Genomic DNA, 22,014 nt, shown 5'->3' on the forward strand with positions numbered 1-22,014 from the left:
ACTCTTAACAGGCCTTTTAATTTTGACATTGGGTTTTGACTTGTGAGGCCCATTTTCCCAAAACTGATTATTGTTGTGGTGTCTACGGTAAAGAGATTCATCCGTGACGTTATTGGAGATATGATCATCATGTTTCATTCCACTGGCGAGAAACTTGCAGAGATATTTGCCAAGACAATGAGAGTTAAAAAGAGTTTCGTTCATTTCAAAACAAGTTAGGAATCAAATTTTAGGAGGTATTGGAAAAAACGTACGTGCAAGTAATGTTCTTATACGTATATTTTGGGTCAGTTTATCTTAATCCTATGGACCTGGTTTAAGGTTAGAATGTCTTATACGAATACATATAGGACTTTTGTATCTATATAATCAATAATAGAGAAAACCATCTACAACTTCTTTTCTTTGACAAAAGAAATTAACACTACAATGAAGACTAAAACACTACAATATTGTAATGATATCGTTTGATGTTTATTTGATTAATCATAACAGTTTGGCCATCAAGTGTGACCCAAGGAGTTTTTCTTACCTTTTGGCTTTTTGTAGATTTTGATCCACGTTTAATAATATACTAGATCTTGGTGCGGGTTATCTATATAAAATATTTTAGATTATGCAATAAAATATATCAATAAATTAATATAATTTGGGGTTATATATTATCTAATTTTATAATAATATTTGTGTGGCATATAATATTACTACTATAAATTTTATATTCTTGTAACAAAATTTATTTTTGAGATATTATTATGTAATAATACTGATTTACATAAATTGTGTTTTATTTCTAAATTTGAAATATATGTGAAAATTAAATTAAGTTGAACCTACATAATAGAGAATTTGGTATATAATAATTAATTAAATTAATTAAGTATAGTTGTTTAAATAATAAACCGAATTGGTTTTTAATTCACGGAAATACACAAACGTTAATAACAGTAGACTAAAGTTTTATATATACGATATGAATAAAGATCGAATGTTTCATCTGTGAAGGAAAATGTTAATTAATTGTATTACTTGGTAAAATCATTTAAATGTATGACTTCTAAGTGATCTAATTTTTTTTTAAAAAAATCACATATGAATTAACTCATAATTTATGTGCTAAATAGATAGGATATGTTTATTTTTACATTAGAAATACAAATGAATATTTCTTTTTAAAAACATCTTTTAAAATATTTCTTAAATTTAATTTGTAATAAATTCAATTTGAAATTATTAGTATCATTAAAATATTATTAAAAGTATTTTTATAATTATTATTTTTTGTTTACAATCAAAACTAAACTAAAATTAAGTTTCTAATTATACTTTGTGATAATTTAATTTTTAAATAACCAATTTCGAAAATATATTTTAAAAAGATTCTAAAAGATATTTGAAAGATTTTGTTAGACATTTCTTTAAAATATTTATTAGTATTTCAAATAAAAATAAAGATATTATAATTAAGTTATATAAAATTTAATAAATTTTCTCGGGATGGTCCAAATAAAAAAATCACACATGAAAGAAGTCATGACTTCTATTTTAATAGTATAGACTAGATCTCAACCAGCGCAATCGCGCGGGTTTTTTTTATTTATTTTTTTATAAATATTTTGTTTTCAATTCTAAATTGGTATATATTATAATATATGTGTCTATCAATTTTTAAAATATAATAAGTTTACGGTATATTTTTTCATTGAATAGATTGTTTTAAAATTTTACATGTATTAGTATCTTCTTCTGTATATATATTTTTGGATTATTATTTCATTATTAAAATCATAACTATATATATAAAAATTAGTAAGATATTGTTTTATTGTCATATTCAAAGATATTGTAACATTTTACAAAGTTAGAAAGTTTTTAAAAAATTAAACTTTTCGCTTCATAGATTTATATTATCGAGTAAATAATTAAACATTTAATTTTTGTTTAATTTTTAAAATAAGCTATATAGTTTAAAATTTGTTTTCATTGGTTTAAGGTAGTAATGATTAATCATTGTTAGATAATATGATTTTTTGTTATTTAAAAAAAAATCTTTATAGCTTTAAAAGTTAACATGGATAAATATTTAAATATTTAATATATAGAGGTAAAGTATTACAACACTAAATTTTATCTATTTAATTTATGCTATCTATAGATCCAGTGGATCATATATTCTTTAAATCCAATTATTGATAGTCCAATAAAAATTTCTGGTAGGCCCAAAATTTAAATGATAAGATTAGATATTAAATGTAACATGAATTTCTAAGAATAAGTCCATTAGATCCATTTTTTAAAAAATTACACATGAATTAAGGTTGTGACTTATGTTTTAATATATAAATTTATTTACTGGAATTCGGTTAATTCATTTTAAAGTATGTTTTATAATACACCAACGGATTCTAAATCAAACTACTATGTGTTTGAATGCATATATATATATAGGCAAATGAAAAAAATTGTTTTTGTCTACTTTTTTTTTTTGCTCCATACAAATGAAAAACTTCTTAATTAGTGAGAAATTTCTTAAACTACTTTAAGTTGATTACCAATTTTCAAAAATACCTATCAAAAATATATAATATATGAGTTTACGGTTTATTGATTATTGTTTAGGGTTTAGTATTTAGGGGTATAATTGAATTTTTAAACTTGTATCAATATTTTAGAAATTGTTATTAACATTTATAAATGATTTTCGAAAGTTAAAAAAAAATTATCATGAATTTAAAAAAAGATTAAAAAATTATCTTGTAAAAGTAAATTTAAAAAATGATATTAAAATATTAAAATTATGGTGAAATAGAAATTTTCTGTTAATTAATTAATTGAAATTGTGTTTCTCGGTCAAACGAAAAATATAAAAACGGAAAATATTAGATTTCATAATGTTTGCAGTCGAATGAATTCTCTGACTTCCTAGTTGACGGTGACGTATAACTGAGTGAATCTGATTCTATTCCATATAACTGTCAGGTTTTTAAAAAAATTGTGTATCACTAGTAGTAACTATAATAAATAGATAACTAACTTGAATAGAATATAATTCTTGATAGAAGAAGTACTATGGAATATATCATTCATATTATAAGTATATAAGTCATAAAGTTATTCTTCACAGCAGTTCGATAGATTATATACCCTTTAATTTGCTTAAATTTATATGTTATTCTTCATGATTTTGTAAGAAATAAATAAGATGATTTGATTCACGAAAAAAATATAATTGCATGGCTTGTTTTATGCCGTTAAACAAAGAATCTCGAATGTTATACATATCTTTTTCAATAGTTTATATAAATATATGTATTTGATAATGTGTTAATCAAGAATATATATATTCCGTAGTTTGGGACTAATGAATTTAATTTGTTTTAATTGTCAACCACTTAATAGAGTATAATCTCATAACTTCTCACCGCATTTGGAATATTTTATTATCTTGTTCTCCAAAATTATATCTTCGCTAAGTTATATAATAAGCATTAATCTTCTATAAACAGGAAAGACAGAAGAGCTTAAAATGTACTCTCTTGACGGATACGGTCATGCAGCCAGGAAGGACCACCAAGAGCAAGGTATGACTGATGTAATCAGTTGTTTCAGACGTTTAAAAAAAATCTTCTATAAACATTACCAGAAACACACTAATCAGCATAAATCGAAATTATGAAAAGAAGTAACTTTAGGTTATTTCCTTTTTAATGTCTTGACGTGACTAGTATTTACTTTTCACTACATAAGTGATAACTGATAAACAATGAGTTTTGAGTCTGAATTATGAGATAATGCTTAATGTGTCATGGTTTTCTTCCATTTTGCTATAAAGATTAGGAATCAAATTCCTCTTTTCAATTCTTTTTACTTTACAAAATCAATCTAATTGCAAAAAGCAAATTCACAAAGCATGTTCAAAGAACTGAAAATTTTGGACTCCATTATTGATGAATATTTTTTTGTGAAAGAATATGCAAAACTTAAAAGATAGCACAGCTGGGCAAAGGAAAAAATAGGATTGAGACGTGAGATGACGAATATGGTGGTCGTGTTGCAAACCATTCTAGCTTGTGTGAGCTTTGATAACTCCGATCCGATTAGAATTCTCAATAATACGCAAGAAGTTGAGAACTAACTGATTACCAAAAAAAAAAAGTTGAGAACTAACTTAGCTGATGTCATCCTGCTTAATTAATTATATCTTCTTCCACACATGGAGTATTCGTGGTTTAATTATGGTTCCATTTTTTATTCAAACATATTTTTAAAGATATTTGATAGAACATATACATGTAGGTTGTGACTGATAATTAGTAGAGTAAAATAGTGGAAATGAAAAAGTGAAAATGAGAGGAAAGAGAACTGTCAAATCTAGAGTAGTATTTTCATCTAACAAAAATTGAAGAAACATTTATCTCTACTTTTTTCATTGTGTTAGAGTAAATGAGCTGAAATGTTTTACATTTGACTGGATAAAATCAGAAGAAATTGGCTGAAATAAATTTTCACTTACTTTATTTTACTCCAGTGATACAGTACAGTCACACTCGTAATCTTTTTATAAGTGCACACTTTACAAAGTTAGCAAAATGAATATGAGAGGTTGTGATAAAAATCAAAAATAGCGGAAGCAAACAGAAACTCATCTCTTTTACCGGCTAGTGTAGGGACTACTTTGTGTCATAATTGCTGCAAAAGCTAGATCGCTCGGGATCTGTCAATCGAAGTGACGGAGCTGAGTTCATGAACGTGTCCATTAATGTGCGCATTATAAAGATGTGAAAGGTAGTATTCATGTGTATGAAAACGCTTATCATGAAGGGACATTATTTGTCAAATACAATTATTAAATCATAAAGGACATTTGTTATGAAAAAGGAAGTACTAATACTCAATATCTTATTTATTAAAACAAATGTGAAGATTTTTTTCATGTGTAATTTTTTTATTTAAATAATTTTTAAAAAGTTTTATTTTGCCAATCTCATGTTATATCCGTTGATCATGTGTACAACTAAATTATATCTTATTTATTAAAACATAAGTTAATTTTTTTTTCATGTGTGATTTTTATTTAAATAATTTTTAAGAAAGTATTTTTGGCAATCTCGTGTTATATCCTTCAATCCTATGAACAGATAAATTATATAGAGTTATGTTATTATTGATAAATATGTTATACAATATAGATGTATTGAATATTTATATTGTTAGCACACATGTATTGATAAATGTATATCTTATTTATTACAACAGAAGTCAAGGATTTTTTTCATAGTTTAAATATTTTTTTTAAATGATGTTTTGGCAATCTCTTGTTATATCCTCCAATCCCATGTACATATAAACTATATAGAGTTATGTTATTATTATTAATTATATGATACATTATAGATGTATTAAATATTTATATTGTTAACACACATGTATTGATAAATTCATAATATTGTTCAATACAAGACTATATATTCAATCATATACTAGTTTTAAATAAATTGGTTTTGATATATCTATACTATAATGTATATGAAAAGTTAAATTATTTTAGTGCAAATGCACATATGCAATATAGGAAAATATATTGTTGATTATCTTAGTATAAAAATACTATATATTCATTTATCTTGTATTAACTAAATATTTCATTTATCTTGTTTAATATTTGATTCCGTTTTATTAAAAATATGGATATGATAATTTAAATATGGATAAAAATAATCACAACTATAAATCGAGATTTAATTTATAAATAATAATAGAACCATATTTAAAATTAAAAAATAATTCACCATATTAACATATCCAGTTTCTAAGTGAATATAAATTGAAATATTCCTACATTTAAACAAACACAATTTTCATTATCTTTCTTTTATCAAACAAAAAAAAAACGATTTTCAATTTTTGTTGTTTACTCTTTAATTTTTTATTATACCTAATTAACTCACTTTCAATTTTTATCATTGAATATCAGAATATTCTTATGAATTTTGAGTTAATTATGTTTTCCAGGTGTTGCAACTTGCAAGTGTTCAAATTATTTGACATATAAACAAATTATGATTCATTAAAAATGAAAAATATAGCATATTATTTTGATATGAAACATGCATACTTTGAAAAGATATGTATTAGTGTACACAAGTATACTGGAAAATTATTTTATTAAATTTATCAGATAACAAATAATTTATATAACATATAACTTTGCTTGGATATCTAAAATCGATATGAACATTCAGCGTCATGTAAGAACATTTAACTTTTTTTTTGATCAATCTTAAATTTGATGTATAAAAATGAAAAAAAAAACGTACATGCGGACACACTCTAATTACTTATTAAATGAATAACTGCAACCATGAGACCATATTTCCAAAAGTATGCTTTCACACAAATTTACGAATGTAAAGATATTTGATTCCCCATGCACTATGGATTCCCCTTATAAACAAATTATGTTTGATAAGATTCTCGTTAATTGTAAACCAAACAATATATTATATAGGTAAGTGTAGTATCATTCAATCTTAATAACATAATAATTGAATGTGAGCTTATGAATATAATAAGTGCATAAGAAAAAGGGAATAACAATAATAATTTTAGCTTTCTTTTGTATAAACATAATTTTTAGTTATCCCCACAATTTTGGTGGAGCCAAAGGGAACAATTATTTATTAGTGAATAATGACTATATATTAGTCTTATATTAAAGAGGAAATTGAATCTAATGTTTTCTTAACTTTTTTACGGCAATGTTTTCTTAAATTCTGACTATAGCTAATCTGTTAGGAATTAATAATGACTCATACTAAAACTCAAAAATAACTTTTTAATCTTTCTGCTTTATCTACCTATGTAACATAATCCCAATGGAAAAACCATATTACATCTGATTATATATAATTATAATGAAACTAAGATTTAATATCCGAGTGAACCCCCATATTTTTACTCTCTAAACACTATTTTCCAGATGTAGAAAATATACAAGGAAAACATCTTTATTTATTGTATTCATTACATGTTATCATATTATTGTTCTTATCATACCTTATTTTTCGAGGTTAATTATCAAAATAAATAAATTATAAACCGATGTGAACAAAAAGATTATACTGTAGAAAAACCTAAAAAGTAAATTTATCCTTTACAAAGACGATAACATAAAGTCCAATATGATATATGGTATATCCGTTTTCACGTTTTAAAAATGTCATTAATGTATTCAAATTAACACTTTAGCTAATAAATAATTAAACTACTTTGCTAAAGCATATGCCATACTAGTCAAGATTATAAATAGCGTCTAATTGAGTAATTTCTTAAAGCCCTAACAATTACTATTATATAAATAAAACGCCAGTGGGGTCTGAATTAACTAAAACTAGAGTCTTACAAACTAAATTAGTGATTTTTTTATTATTGTTACATTTTGTGTAGATATATATACATATTCCTTTTGAATATATTATTCAGATTTTGTGGCACATACGTGTAGTTTTAGAATTTAAACATTATTTGTAAAAATCGTTTAATTTTCATGATTATCGTTACAAACATAATATTAATTATTTGTTTTTTTTTTTGTAAAAAACATAATATTAATTTATTGAACTATCAAACTCTATATTAAGAGTTTTTTTCTCCTCTCTCTTCGTTGTTTCACTTCTGTTCAAGTCTCCCTCTAGAAGCTCCACAAGATTCTCATATTTTTTACAGTCTGGAATATATATATATATATATATTTTTTAACACTTTTCAGTTTCTTTTATCTTCAGCAACACGCATCAAATTTCGATTTCTCCTTCTACGCTATAAAAACCTTATATAAAGGGCTTCTCTTCTTTTCTTTTTCTTGGTTTTGTTCTCTCGCTCTCTCCTTGTAGATCCTGTGAACGTTTCCACTTTTCCTATAAAGCCTCGACTTTTTTGCTGAGGAAACCATGAAGAAAGAAGAGGAGAGAGACGAAAAAATGGAGAAGAATGGTGGAGAGAATCAGAAAGTGTCGTTTTTCAAACTCTTTTCGTTCGCCGACAAAACTGACGTCGCTTTGATGGCCATCGGGACTATCACCGCCGTGGCTAACGGTGTTACTCAGCCGCTCATGACTCTAATCTTTGGCCAGCTCATCAACGCCTTTGGCACCACCGATCCAGATCACATGGTTAAAGAAGTGTGGAAGGTTAGGGTTCCTAAATCTTTATCATCTATTAGCAAATCTCATAGATTACGCCTTGAACTTGTTTCCTAATAACAATAATAATGAGATAAATTAGGAATCTCCAAAATCTTCTGATCAGGTCAAATTTTCTTGATCATTCTTGATTTCATTGTGGCAATCTGATACATATTGTTCTTGATTTCAGTGATTATCCAGTGTTCTATAATAATTAACGATTGTTTTTTGTCATCACTTATTTGACTTTATTTAAATATTCTATAGTTTTGATAAGACAAGATTATGATGTAACCATTTTCAAAAAAAAAAAAAAAGATTATGATGTATCTTATATAGTATACACCTTTCATTTCGGCTTTACAACACATTGATTGATCTAATTATACACTTTATTTCTTTATATGTCACATGTAATTTATATGATAATTAATAAATTAATGGAGATTACTGTTTTCTTTGTTTTGAAGATATAGACAAAGATACTCTGTTTATTTAGCCTTTACTTTAAAGTTAAAGATTTAATTAAAAGCAACTTTTCTTTTTGGAGAAATATGTTTGGCGTGGCAAAAAAAATTTGATTAGTAAATAATTCATTAAACTTCCTCTGTTCTTATGACTGTTACAGGTTGCTGTACAGTTCATTTACCTTGCAGTATACTCTTGCATTGTCGCCTTCCTCCGTAAGCACACTACTCTACGTTTCTCCTTCCCTAACTTGTACTCCAAGATAACAGTTTCTTACGCAATTCTTCAACAGAGGTGTCATGCTGGATGGTAACTGGAGAACGCCAATCCGCAACAATACGTGGCCTATACCTGAAAACGATACTAAGACAAGACATTGGCTTCTTTGATACGGAAACAACCACCGGAGAAGTCATCGGAAGAATGTCTGGAGACACAATTCTGATTCAAGACGCAATGGGAGAGAAGGTGACTATTAATTATTACCACTACAAACAAAGATTTCTTGCGAAGCAGGATAACTGATAAATCGATGATATTGGTGCTTAGGTAGGAAAGTTTCTACAACTAGTAGCGACGTTCTTGGGAGGATTCGCGATTGCCTTTATAAAAGGACCGGAACTAGCTGCCGTTCTTCTTGGTTGCATACCTCTCATTGTGATTGCTGGTGGTGCAATGTCTCTCATCATGTCTAAAATGGCTGGTCGTGGTCAAGTGGCCTATGCAGAAGCTGGAAACGTTGTTGAACAAACCGTTGGAGCCATTAGAACAGTGAGTCTTCTCTGTTTTCTTGATCATATACTATAGAACAAAGCTTGAGATCGTGTTTTTTATTTATTAATTATCAGGTAGTAGCGTTTACGGGAGAGAAGCAAGCAACAGAGAAATACGAAAGCAAGCTAGAGATCGCTTACAAGACGATGGTTACACAAGGTTTGATCTCTGGTATAGGCCTCGGTACAATGCTGGCCGTGATCTTCTGTAGCTACAGTTTAGCGGTTTGGTACGGCGCAAAGCTAATCATAGGGAAAGGTTACAATGGTGGACAAGTCATCAACGTGATCTTCGCTGTCCTTACCGGTGGAATGTGAGTTAAAAATACCAAACCCTTATTTTGACTCATCGCATACGATCTTACTTGTTCCTTACGCTACCTCGTTTTTGTCAGGTCGTTAGGGCAAACATCTCCGAGTCTGAATGCTTTCGCTGCAGGACGAGCTGCTGCTTACAAAATGTTTGAGACCATCAGCAGAAGTCCGAAGATCGATGCTTACGACATGAGCGGTTCTGTTCTTGAGGATATTAAAGGAGACATTGAGCTGAAAGATGTCTACTTTAGGTATCCGGCTAGGCCTGACGTTCAAATCTTCGCTGGATTCTCGCTCTTTGTACCGAACGGCACGACCATGGCTCTTGTGGGACAGAGTGGAAGCGGGAAGTCGACGGTTATCAGTCTCATCGAGAGGTTCTATGATCCAGAATCAGGAGAAGTGTTGATAGACAATGTTAACTTGAAGAACCTTCAGCTCAAGTGGATTAGAAGCAAAATCGGTTTGGTTAGTCAAGAGCCTGTTCTGTTTGCGACAACAATTAAAGAAAACATTGCTTACGGGAAAGAAGACGCTACTGAAGAGGAGATTCGAACCGCGATCGAGCTTGCCAACGCTGCCAAGTTCATTGACAAGCTCCCACAGGTGCGTTAAAACATTAAGACAGTAACTAAACGTGAAGTGATCTGCTCGTGTTTGCTTTTCTTCATTAAGTTGTCTTGTCTTGGTCTTTAGGGCTTGGACACGATGGTGGGAGAGCACGGGACGCAAATGTCTGGAGGACAGAAACAGAGGCTAGCAATCGCGAGAGCCATTTTGAAGAACCCTAAGATCTTGCTTCTCGATGAAGCAACAAGTGCATTAGACGCTGAGTCCGAACGCATTGTCCAAGACGCCCTCGTGAACCTAATGTCGAACCGGACCACCGTCGTGGTGGCTCACCGGTTGACAACAATCAAAACCGCAGACGCAATCGCAGTTGTCCACCATGGTAAAATCGTCGAAAAAGGTAACCGTCGCTAAACCTAAACCTGTTTTGAAACAGTGACGTGTTTTCCAAGTAACCCGTTTGTGGTTGTTTTGGCAGGGACTCACGATGAGATGATACAAGATCCAGAAGGAGCTTATTCACAGCTGGTTCGTCTTCAAGAAGGGTCAAAGGACAAAGCTACCGAACCAGAGGTTCCTGAGACGAGCTCAGGCCTTGAGAGATCAGGAAGCCACAGGCTATCATCAGCGATGAGGAGATCCTTTAGCCGAGACTCGTCGAGCAGCCGCCACTCTTTCTCTCTAGCTTCAAACATCTTCATACCAGCAGCGGTTAACGTTAACGAGACCGACGAAAACGAGCAAGAGACACGAACCGTGAGGCACAAGAAAGTGTCACTTAAACGGCTAGCTAACCTCAACAAACCGGAGCTTCCGGTACTGATTCTTGGTTCGTTGGCTGCAATGGCTCACGGAACGTTGTTTCCCATCTTCGGTTTGCTGCTTTCGAGCTCCATCAACATGTTCTACTACCCAGCAGAGAAGTTGAAGAAAGATTCGCGTTTCTGGGCGTTGATCTACATCGCTCTCGGTGTAGCTAACTTCGTCGTGATTCCGGTTCAAAACTACTTGTTTGGTGTTGCTGGAGGGAAGCTGATTAAACGCATCCGGTCCATGTCGTTTGATAAAGTGGTTCATCAAGAAATCAGTTGGTTCGATGACACTGCAAACTCCAGGTAATAATATTTCTCTTGTGTCGTCCAATCGCTAAAAGTGTTTTTTTTTTGTTACTTGTTTCGTAACGTTTACTTGCGTTTTGTTTCAGCGGTGCGATTGGAGCGAGATTGTCCACGGATGCTACAACAGTGAGGAGTTTGGTAGGAGATGCGTTGGCGTTGATTGTGCAAAACATAGCAACTGTAACCGCCGGTTTGATAATAGCGTTTACTGCGAATTGGATGCTAGCTGTCGTTATTCTTGCCGTCTCACCGTTTATGGTCATGCAAGGATATGCTCAAACCAAGTTCCTGACCGGTTTTAGCGCGGATGCTAAGGTTTAATTAATAGTTGTTACTCTCTTTTAGTTCAGTTCCGGTTTAGTCAGATTGGTTTTAATTTATTGATCTGGTTTATCCCGGTTTAGATGATGTATGAAGAAGCGAGTCAAGTGGCGAATGATGCAGTGAGCAGCATAAGAACGATTGCATCTTTCTGCGCAGAGGACAAGGTGATGGATTTATACCAACAGAAATGCGACGGACCAAAGAAGCAAGGTGTCCGGTTAGGTCTCGTCAGTGGCGCTGGTTTCGGTTCCTCTTTCTTTGTTCTCTATTGCACCAATGCTTTGTGTTTCTTCATCGGTGCCTTGTTGGTTCAACAAGGTAGAGCCACGTTCGGTGAAGTCTTCAAGGTATATAAGGAGAAAACCAAAACAAAATTCCCGGTTTAACTAATATCCGGTTTGGTTTACTGATCTTTAAGTTTGTAATTTGCCACAGGTTTTCTTTGCATTGACGATCACAGCCATTGGAGTTTCTCAAACGAGTGCTATGGCACCTGATTCAAACAAAGCTAAGGACTCTGCAGCGTCTATTTTCGATATTCTTGATAGTAAACCGAAGATTGATTCCAGCTCTGATGAAGGTACAACGTTACAAAACGTTAATGGTGATATTGAATTCCGACATGTTAGTTTCCGGTACCCGATGCGACCGGACGTTCAGATTTTCCGGGACTTGTGTCTGAATATACCTTCCGGCAAGGTAAGTTAAACCAGAGACTTCTTTTTGTCTTAACCGGTTTACTCCGGTTCAGCGGTTTAATATTGGTTTTGTTATTTTCAGACGGTTGCGCTTGTTGGGGAGAGTGGAAGCGGGAAATCAACGGTAATAAGCATGATCGAGAGGTTTTACAATCCAGACTCAGGCATGATTTTGATCGATCAGGTGGAGATTCAGACATTCAAACTGAGCTGGTTAAGGCAACAGATGGGTTTGGTTAGTCAAGAACCGGTTCTGTTCAACGAGACGATCAGATCAAACATAGCTTATGGTAAAACCGGTGGAGCTACAGAGGAAGAGATAATCTCAGCCGCACAAGCCGCAAACGCGCATAACTTCATCAGCTCGTTGCCTCAAGGCTACGAAACGTCGGTTGGAGAACGCGGCGTTCAGCTATCTGGTGGTCAGAAGCAGAGGATAGCGATCGCGCGTGCAATCTTGAAAGATCCCAAGATTCTGCTGCTCGATGAAGCGACGAGCGCGTTGGACGCGGAGTCTGAGCGTGTGGTTCAAGATGCGCTTGACCGTGTTATGGTGAACAGAACGACTGTAGTTGTGGCGCATAGGCTGACGACGATTAAGAACGCAGACGTGATCGCGGTAGTGAAGAATGGTGTTATTGCGGAGAAGGGAAGGCATGAGACGCTGATGAAGATTTCAGGTGGTGCTTATGCTTCCCTTGTTACTCTCCACATGACTTCAAATTAAATAGCCTTTTTGTTTTTAACTTGAGATGATTTTTGGATATTATTCGTTATTTTTCTTCCTTCTGTTTAATAACTCATAAGTTTGAGATAAACAGATATATCAGCCTCGTACCACATTTATGTCATGTCCGTTTGAAAATCGTAGCGGACCGTAACATGCATATGTAATTGCAAGTTGTAGTTTTGTTCTTTGTCGCACTACTGATCTTGTAAATTGTAACAAGTCGATAATTTAACGATTCAATTTTTAGTAATAGAATAGTTTTTTGTTGTAAGAAAAAAAAAACGATTCAAAATTTTAATTTTTCTCCGACTTGCTATTGATGCTGCAAAATGCAATATTCAGTTGCAGGCATCATTCGCCCGTAGCTAGTAAACGAACACTACTTCAATTAAGTGGGTTGGAATTTTAACAGAGTGGGCTCCAAATATAGAAACTTATAAATTGGTTAAAATTAGGAAATATGTGATACTTACGGGATAGACTGCAATAAAAACAATCTTCAATAAGCACCACACAGAGACAAATGATATGTTTGATCAAAGAGTAGTGAAATGAACACAAAACAGTATATTTAGAGACAAATGAAAGAGACTCAGTAAACTTCAGCAGCGAAGTTGCTAGTGGGAAGTCTCTGTCGCTTTTCAATGTACGCCATAGGGAACCAACCAGCTTTGCCTTTGCATTCTCCTTCTGCCCAACCACTTTCGCTAACCTGTGAGAATAATCAAAGACCAACACAAAGACTTGAGTTTCATGCTCTAATTACCACTATAGATTATAGTTCCCTGATCTTAGTAGTAATCATATGAACCTTTCGGACAACGACGTAGTCTCCTTTGTACAAGTCTAGTTCTTTCTCTGAAGCAGCGGAAAATGGATGAACCACCTGTCAAGAAAACATATATATGTTGTTTCTCTTACACATGCGATGATGTTTTTTCATATATTGCAAAAACGAAACTTACTTCAGCTAGGAAGTATGATGTTTTCTCTGAGCTGTTCTCTGTTGGAATCGCAGGAGGAGCAGATTCTTTGTGTTGTTTCTCCGTTACCATCTAAAGAGACGTGTCAAGGCCAAGAAGTTTGAGCTTTACGATGAGAACCAGATATGAAAAAAGATTAATCCATGACTAACCTCGGCTTCAATGTCACTGAGGACGGCTGCTATTCTTAGATGATAATTCTTTTCCCCTTCGACCTTAAGCAGAACAAGCGTCACATTGCTAAAACAGTAATCAGCTAGAACATGAAAACACAAGTGCATGTGTGTGTAAAACATACCATAGCGACAAGCCTCTGGAAAGTAAGTCTATGTTGCTGTGATTCAACAGCAGCCAATGCAGCAGTGGCTTCTTTACCGAGTACCGCCATGTTAGCTTTAAGCTCTTGCATCTTTGCTTCCGCTAGTTGAAGCTTTGCCACGTTTTCTGGAATGGGAGCTTCTTTTACACGCACTTGCCTTCTAGATACTTCCGCTGCCTGTTTTGCTTTTTGAGTTTTAGACTCACATTACAACAATATAGCCAAAGATCATCATCATAGAACTGAGGTTTTAAAGAAGATTACATGAGTCTCTGCTTCTTGTCTCATGCGGCTGTAACGTTGAGCTAAATGACGAGCATCTTCAAGAGGAGAACCGGCAACCATAGCTCTCAGGGGATCCAAAACCTTAACACAGAAAATGTTTCTAGTTCTAATGTAATTTTTTTTAAGATAAAAACAGATAAATTTGAAGGCAAACCTGAGAAGACAGAAGCTTGTTAAAGTCTTCTTGTTCTTTCTCAACATGTTTACGAGCATCACCGTATATAGCTGCAGCCTTGGCTAGAATATTCTCATCGATGTTCTGACTGTTTTCGGTTCCATATTTACAGCAGTCTTCAGCCAACTTGGTTCCTGACATGTTACAGATTACATTAAAAAAAAACACCCCACAAATGTAGTCATAAACAAAGCTAGGCCAACAACAAACACTCCTGAAAGTACCTGCTTCAATGTGTCTGAGCCCGATGGTAGTAAATGTTTCAGCTGCTTTAATAAGCTCTCTCTGGAACTCCTGTAAGTACCAATAAGATACGTTCTTGAGGATCAGGATCAAGAAGTCTAACCTTTGAAGTAAGACAAAAGTCAAAGAAGTCTTAACATTTGAAGTAAGACAAAAGTCAATTTGAGTGTTTAACAACCTTAGCGGAACGAGTAGAACGGTAAAGCTTCTCGAGCTGATGATGCCTTTGCATTTCAAGCTCATCAATCACCATTACGTCAGAGCTTTCATAGCCAGTCCCACTGAACTGCTTGATCACAGCCTACATTCCCCCATTACCACACAAACATCACCAATGTTGTGTAACCAAAACAACTTTCTATAACACTAATATACAAATCAAAATGCTTGAAAATTCGAGACGACGAACACGAAATTGGTATATATAGCTTTGCAAGATCAAACACCTAAGCAGATTTATCCTCCAAATTAGGAGATTACGACATCATTAAACTCGAGATTCGGTGAATCAGTAAATGTTATTACCAGTTGTTGCTTGGCGACTTGATCTCTGAGCTTACTCGCTTGTCTTCTAAACGCATCCATCCTCACTTCTCCTGAGAAAACACGAAAGAGTAGGGTTTTGAGAGAGAGTGTGTGTATGAAGTCTCACTTCGATCGGACCAGTTTGGAAACTGACAAAACAGATCAGATCTGATTCAGAGATGGTAGAAATGTATGTTCTTCTTCGTCACTGTTCTCTAATCCACGGAGAAATCCACAGAGAGCCCGGTCGGGTCGGGTCGAGTCGAGTCGGATAAAAAAGGTCCGCGAGAATGGTTAACTAACATTGAATTTAACATCTGAAGTTGAACCGAACGAGCTGGTTTAGTCCGGTTAAAATGATTGTTCACGAGTGATGATGATTAGGCCAAATCATTAATTAATTATCTAATAAACCCCTTCGCATAAATAATTTAATTTGATAGTAGTAGGTGCTAACGAAATAGTATCTGACATGGCCAACTCACAACCACTTGTCTATTGTCCCCACTCCCACATACCATAATAATCTGAAAAGACAACCATACGTTATTTGTTTATTTATTTTCTAATTAGCGTTGGTTTTCTTTTGAATATGTACCGACATTACCAACTGCTACTTCAGTGACATCATGTTCTTGAAATAAATTATTTTTGGCTCCACCAAATTGTTGTTGTTGTCTCTCTTTTTTTTAAAGAACAAATCATGCAACAGAACTAATGTTACTGCAACCTTCAGTAATGCAGCTACCTCAATTTCTGTAAGTTCGTCGTTATATAGTTGTACCAAATCTGGTATCTAAAACAGATGTTTTTGAAAAAAAAATGTCTACAAAAATCTCTAACCATTGTGTTTCCTTGGTTACATCAATTGAAATGACTAAAAATCTGAAAAACGGAACAAACACGGGTAAACAAATGAAACAAACGCGGAAACAAATACAAAAAGATTAATGAGTGTGATTTGTCAATTAAATTTCAACTAAACCCCCTTCACATGTATAAATCAGAACTTTCCCACTTCTACCATTTTGAGTTTTGAAACTTTACTGCTTGCTCACAGAAAAAAAAAACTTATTATCCTCTTGTAAATTTACCGAGAGAGAGAAAAGGGAAGAGACAAGCCAGGATCCGGGCATAGCTGTACAGATCCCCACACTCCAAAAGGAACCCTGATCATGCCTCCAGGTGCTAAGAAAAGGAAAGCTGCGAAGAAAAAGCAGCAACAACAAGAAGCATCTTCTCCTCAAGCCAATCTCATACCCACCACCAACCATGGTGAACTTATCCCACTACCTACCCTTGTCTTTCTTTTGCTTTTCTTTTCTAATTGTCTATCTGTATCTCAATCATTCAATCTCACACACGTTTAGGCCACCTTTCTTGTTTGTTTGAGTAAGAATCTTTTCTCTATATATATATAGATCCTTCAAAGTTTGGATTTTTATTGCTGTGCTCACTGATCCAACCAAATGGGTATCTATTTTTATTCACTTTCATATAGTTTTGTTGTGCCAGATTCATGATTTTGATTGAAAGTTTATATCTTTTGCTGATTTATGTGGATCTCTGATGATTTTTGATTTGATTAATAGCTCTTCCAGTTTGATCTTTTAAGGTTGTAGATTTGACTTGGAACAGTCTCTAAGTCATTCTCTGTTGTGTAATATTATTATTGTTCCTCTGTTTTGAAACTAATGTGATTTGTTAAACCGGTGTTTTAGATTCGAGGGAAGAAGATGCTGTCAGAACCGACAAGGATACTGATGAGCGTATAGAGATCACTGATTCAAGCCGTGATCGTGACAAGAACTCTAGCAGTAGCAGTAGTAGCAGCAGCAGCAGTAGCTCGGATGATGAATCCGGTGAAGTTAAGAAGAAGGAGAGTGGTGAATCTGTTTCTGAAGCTGTTACTGTGAGTTCTATGCCAAACCAACCTATTCCAATAGCTGGAGATGCTCCTTTCATGGGGTCTACTGCTAATGTGATTGTCGAGAGTATCGGTTTGATGGACTCAACTACTCCTCCTAGTGATACACTTACCTCAGACGAGAGTTCTCTTGCATCTGATGAGGTTAAGCAGGCATCTTCAAGTGCAACCACCACTGCTAAAAAAGAAACTGAGGGAAAAACTTCGACTCTTGTTCCTGAAGGCAGCAAGGAGTCTGGAGCTACCAGCTCTCATGAAGAAGAGGTGATCCTAGTTGTTAATCTATTTTGATTTGGTTCACATTTTATTGTGTTGCTTATGTTACCATAGCAAATAAGACTATACTCGATACTCTCTCAGGCTTCCGTGCTACCAATGCATGGAGTTGCGCAAAGAACCTCATGGTTAAGTTGTTGTGGCTTGTTTGATGTGGTCACAGGATCCAGTAGATAAACTCAGGTAACTCCCAAACTTTCTTTAAATTTCTATTCCTCCCTCCTTACTGTTTGATGCATAGTCTATCTGTTCTTAAACGAACTTCATCAGTCTACATATGATTCTTAGTTCATGGATAATAAAAGAACCTTCATCATTGAACAATTGTGTATCTTATGGAACATCACTTTGAGCTGTGCGTGAAAACAGAATAATCATTAGTTACACAACACATTCGACTTGTTGATGGGTTTCTTGACACTCTTGTTTCAATCGCAGAAACAGTGTTTCCTTCGTGAGCTCAGAAGTGTTATCACAGCTAAGGATTCTCGGTTTTCTATATCAGGTTACCTGTGAAAATTCAGTAACTTGATGAATAGTCTTAAGGCAGGCTTGTCTGTAGTTTCTGCTCTTTATATAAGTGGATCTCTTCCCTTTCGCTCTGTTCGATTCCTTGTCTGTTGTTGTTTTTGTTCTCTCAGGTTCTGAGACTTTGAGACAGTTGTTGGCCAATTTATGTATGATTATTAGTATTTCTCTAGAGAATGAGCTAACAATATATTTAACAATAAGGGTTTCATAAGAAGTGTGTAAAAAGTTACTGTTAATTTCTATAAAGCAATACCGAAAAAAACACAAATCGTCCAAGAACACTAAAGATTCAGAATTATTCTGCCTCTACCTGGGGCAGAGATTTCCATATTCATACTCTTATGAGCAAAGTGAAACGGATCATAATCCTTAGAAACCAATCTGGAAACCATTGCTTTCATCTCTGCTAGATTCAGCTCTTTATCAGATAACATTTCATCAAGACCCTTGGAAATTTCACCTTCTTCTCAACTCGCATCAAAGTGTCACCATCTTCTGGTTTGCAGACAGAATCTGCACCCTCACCCCTAGAAATCTCATCTGCAAGAAACTTAACTTCTTCACCTCGTTCTAGTTTCCCCCTCTTTCACGCAATCACATTCTCTACCGTAAATAATCAAGAGAGCCTTTGTTCTTTGCATCCATCCAGGAAGTTATGATATCTCTTATTGGGCATACCGCATAAACCACTAAAGAGTAGGGTTGTTTTTCAAGTACTCGTCCTTTCCAAGTCAAGTATCAAGTCGTTGAGTTTTGCTACTTACAAGTACAACGCAAGTAACAAGTATCGCAAAAAAATTTACGAATCGCCTTGATATTACTCGTTACTTGTTTTACGACTAAAAAATGATAACTAAACCATAAAAACCAAAGCCCTAAACAAATATTTCTTTGTTGTAAGAAGTAAACAATATTTTCTTATCGAATTCCATCTTCCTTTTTTATATTAGGTGCAAATATTTTATTTAAAATAACTCTCTTGTTTTTACCAAGTCGAGTAAATAAAACAAACTTTCATAACCTTCTCTCGTAAAATATTATTTATCAAATAATTTTTAGAAACTTGGAAATATATCCAAGTAATTAATAAATACTTGTAAGTAGCAAATAATCGAACAAAACAAGTAATTTGCAAGTAACATATTTTTGGACAAGTACTCGAAATAACAAGTATTCGTTTCTGACAAGTCAAGTATAAATCGAAAAATTCATTACTCGTTCAAGGTAAGCCAAGTATCAAGTATACGTAAAAAAGCAAGTACCCGCCCCTGCGCCCACCCCTACTAAAAAGAACCAGAAAACAACAACCGGTTCGATATAATTGGTACTTTAACCAGTTCAATTGGATTAGTACGTTGACCGGTTAAGATAAAATGATCAAACTAAATACTTTGCGCTGACCAATCCTAAAAGACATTTTGGTAGAGACATGACCTCGGTGTTTCCTCGTTGTTTGGTCTCTTCTTCGGCGTCTATCTCTCTTCCCAACCGTCCTCCTCTCAGGTTAGCTCCCTTCAACTCTTATTAGTTCTGAAGATTGAGAATTTTTAAAAGGTTCGCATCAAAGGTACGCCGTGCTTGGTGCTGGTTTTGCTGGAATCTCCGTTGCGTGGCACCTTCTCAAGGTACTTAATCTCTCTAGTCTTTAGTCCAAAGTTAACATCTTTTTTTTGGATAATAACTAATAAACAAATGTTCTCCCTTTTTTTGTTGCAGGACTGTCCAAAGGAGCTGAGCTTAAGTGTTGATGTATATGATGAAGTTGGCATAGGAGGTGGTGCTTCTGGAGTCTCGGGAGGCCTCCTCCACCCTTATTCTCCTAAAGGTTGATTTAAAAAATTGCTCTTTTTATGGTTTATCTATAGAGTTTGGTGATATTCTCCTCAGTTTCATAGACTCCTTTTAACTTTTTTTGATTTTTTTTAGGGAAGCTTCTTTGGCATGGTGGTGAGTGTTGGAGAGAGTGTTTAGAGCTCTTAAATGTTGCAGAGACAGCAGCAGCTTCTTCTTCTGCTGCGGAGAAGGGAGACTGTAACCAGAGTTTTGGAGATTTTATGGTTCGAAGAAGGTACACTCTCAATAGATTAACTTTCTTTCTCTTTTTAACTCTTTAAATTGACCAACCTTTTCTTGCTGCAGGGGAATCTTGAGACCAGCAACAAATGCCAAAACTTTGAGTTTAATGACTGATGTAAGCTCTCTTTCACTCAGTTACACACATTGGTATTTAACTTAACCCATTAGTTTTACTTTTTCTTTTCTCTTACTGATGCAATTAGAATGCTCGAAACTGCCTTGCCGGTTGTGAAGTAGAGACTATAGACAAAGATGCTGCCCAAAGCCTTGTCCCCAATCTATGCTTGCCTTTGAACTCCGCCTTTTATCTCCCAGGAGCTATGAATGTCAATCCGCAGCGCTATCTCCAGGTTTGGATAGACATAACAAATACACTTTCTTGAGTTTATCTCTTTTATCTTTACTGAGTTTTTTTAACTCCTTTTTTGTAGGCACTCTTTCAAGCATGCCTAAACTCAGCAAGTGAATCACTTGGAAGGACAAACATAACTTTAGTGAAGCAATCTATAGATAATGTGCTTGAACTTGAAGGTGATTGATTTTTCTTAAGGTTCCTATGCTCTTACTATTTGAAACTAGTTTCTTGTATGTAAACATCCTAGTAGAGTATCTATGTTTCTAGTCCTTGCCAACATAGTTAGAGACTTAGTATAAACAGCTTTTATGTTGTATCTGTAGGAGAATATGATGCTGTTGTAATATGTCTTGGATCCAAGGTTAACTTTCTTCCTGGTCTCACTGGAAAGCTCCCTTTAAGGACATGCCGTGGCGTCATTACTCACCTGCAGTTACACGAGAGTGTCAGGGGAAGTTACCCGGAAGGTGGACCTTCGATCTTGTCAGATGCATGGCTCGCGGTTCAGGGACCACGTGACATACACATGGGATCCACATGGGAATGGCAATCAAGAAACCATTCACCTGATGTCTCAGCTGAGGAAGCTTCAAAAGCTCTCGCCGAGCTTCTTCCAAAGGCGAGTGCAGTTTATCCAGAGATAGACAAATGGGAGTTTGCAGGCGCGAGGGCGGGTTTGAGAGCAATGCCACCTGTTACAAGCCACGGGTCGCTACCGCTCTTGGGGTGTGTAGACCAGCTCGTAGGTGCGGCGGAAGGTGGACCTTGCAAGTTCTGGGTGTTTGGAGGGCTTGGATCAAGGGGACTGCTCTATCATGGTTGGCTTGGGAAACTTATTGCTAAAGCTGTTTTATGTTGTAAGGAAGAACTATTACCTTCTGAACTCACTTCTTGGAAGATTAATAATAGAGTGAAAAGTTGAATTCTATATATGATTTTTGTGTTCGAAATCTTTGTGTAATGTTTGGGTTGGATGGACAAAGTCCAAGAAAAACCTACTCGAACAGGTCTAATATAGTCTACCTAAGTTCTAAACAGGTGTCTGTGGTTTCGGTTTATTCAGTTCGGGTAGTTCGGTTCGGCCGCAAACTCACCAAAATAAACCAAAAAATTTGGTTCAGTTCAGTTTTCGGTTAGTTC

At 34.4% G+C, this 22,014-nt stretch overlaps 4 protein-coding genes across 7 annotated transcripts; 3 read left to right on the forward strand and 1 right to left on the reverse strand.

The window, feature by feature from the left end:
* The first annotated feature begins 7,766 nt into the window (after window positions 1-7,766).
* On the forward strand, window positions 7,767-13,431 carry LOC106407038 (ABC transporter B family member 9). The gene is made up of 12 exons (XM_013847813.3): window positions 7,767-8,189; window positions 8,812-8,866; window positions 8,944-9,119; window positions 9,201-9,422; window positions 9,500-9,738; window positions 9,820-10,345; window positions 10,436-10,709; window positions 10,788-11,424; window positions 11,514-11,742; window positions 11,832-12,098; window positions 12,187-12,450; window positions 12,532-13,431. Exons 1-12 carry the CDS (start codon window positions 7,950-7,952, stop codon window positions 13,174-13,176), a joined length of 3,774 nt encoding a protein of 1,257 aa, XP_013703267.2. The 5' UTR covers window positions 7,767-7,949; the 3' UTR covers window positions 13,177-13,431.
* Window positions 13,432-13,604: 173 nt separating this feature from the next.
* LOC106406947 (SH3 domain-containing protein 3) lies at window positions 13,605-16,003 on the reverse strand. Of its 3 annotated transcripts, none has more exons than XM_013881803.3 (11): window positions 15,864-16,003; window positions 15,710-15,780; window positions 15,363-15,485; window positions 15,166-15,235; window positions 14,921-15,075; window positions 14,746-14,847; window positions 14,461-14,658; window positions 14,315-14,377; window positions 14,145-14,234; window positions 13,991-14,065; window positions 13,605-13,891 (listed from the first exon to the last, which is right to left on the reverse strand). In XM_013881803.3, the coding sequence occupies exons 2-11, from the start codon at window positions 15,767-15,769 to the stop codon at window positions 13,772-13,774; spliced, it is 1,056 nt and encodes a 351-aa protein (XP_013737257.2). In that variant the 5' UTR covers window positions 15,770-15,780; window positions 15,864-16,003; the 3' UTR covers window positions 13,605-13,771. The 3 variants fall into 3 exon arrangements, with proteins under 3 accessions (XP_013737257.2, XP_013703157.2, XP_013703156.2); XM_013847703.3 differs by having other exon boundaries at window positions 15,837-15,891; XM_013847702.3 differs by having other exon boundaries at window positions 15,710-15,996.
* A 676-nt stretch (window positions 16,004-16,679) lies between these two features.
* Window positions 16,680-18,612, forward strand: LOC106411425 (suppressor protein SRP40). Of its 2 annotated transcripts, none has more exons than XM_013852185.3 (4): window positions 16,680-16,984; window positions 17,431-17,900; window positions 17,997-18,095; window positions 18,351-18,612. In XM_013852185.3, the coding sequence occupies exons 1-3, from the start codon at window positions 16,885-16,887 to the stop codon at window positions 18,087-18,089; spliced, it is 663 nt and encodes a 220-aa protein (XP_013707639.2). In that variant the 5' UTR covers window positions 16,680-16,884; the 3' UTR covers window positions 18,090-18,095; window positions 18,351-18,612. The 2 variants fall into 2 exon arrangements, with proteins under 2 accessions (XP_013707639.2, XP_013707640.2); XM_013852186.3 differs by having other exon boundaries at window positions 16,966-17,182.
* Window positions 18,613-19,818: 1,206 nt separating this feature from the next.
* On the forward strand, window positions 19,819-21,804 carry LOC106407267 (putative thiamine biosynthesis oxidoreductase ThiO). The gene is made up of 8 exons (XM_013848107.3): window positions 19,819-19,946; window positions 20,011-20,068; window positions 20,160-20,268; window positions 20,370-20,511; window positions 20,583-20,634; window positions 20,723-20,869; window positions 20,951-21,050; window positions 21,198-21,804. The coding sequence occupies exons 1-8, from the start codon at window positions 19,873-19,875 to the stop codon at window positions 21,794-21,796; spliced, it is 1,281 nt and encodes a 426-aa protein (XP_013703561.1). The 5' UTR covers window positions 19,819-19,872; the 3' UTR covers window positions 21,797-21,804.
* The last annotated feature ends 210 nt before the right edge of the window (window positions 21,805-22,014 follow it).

The sequence above is a fragment of the Brassica napus genome, chromosome C7, assembly GCF_020379485.1.
Source record: "Brassica napus cultivar Da-Ae chromosome C7, Da-Ae, whole genome shotgun sequence".
Taxonomy (NCBI): Eukaryota; Viridiplantae; Streptophyta; class Magnoliopsida; order Brassicales; family Brassicaceae; genus Brassica; species Brassica napus.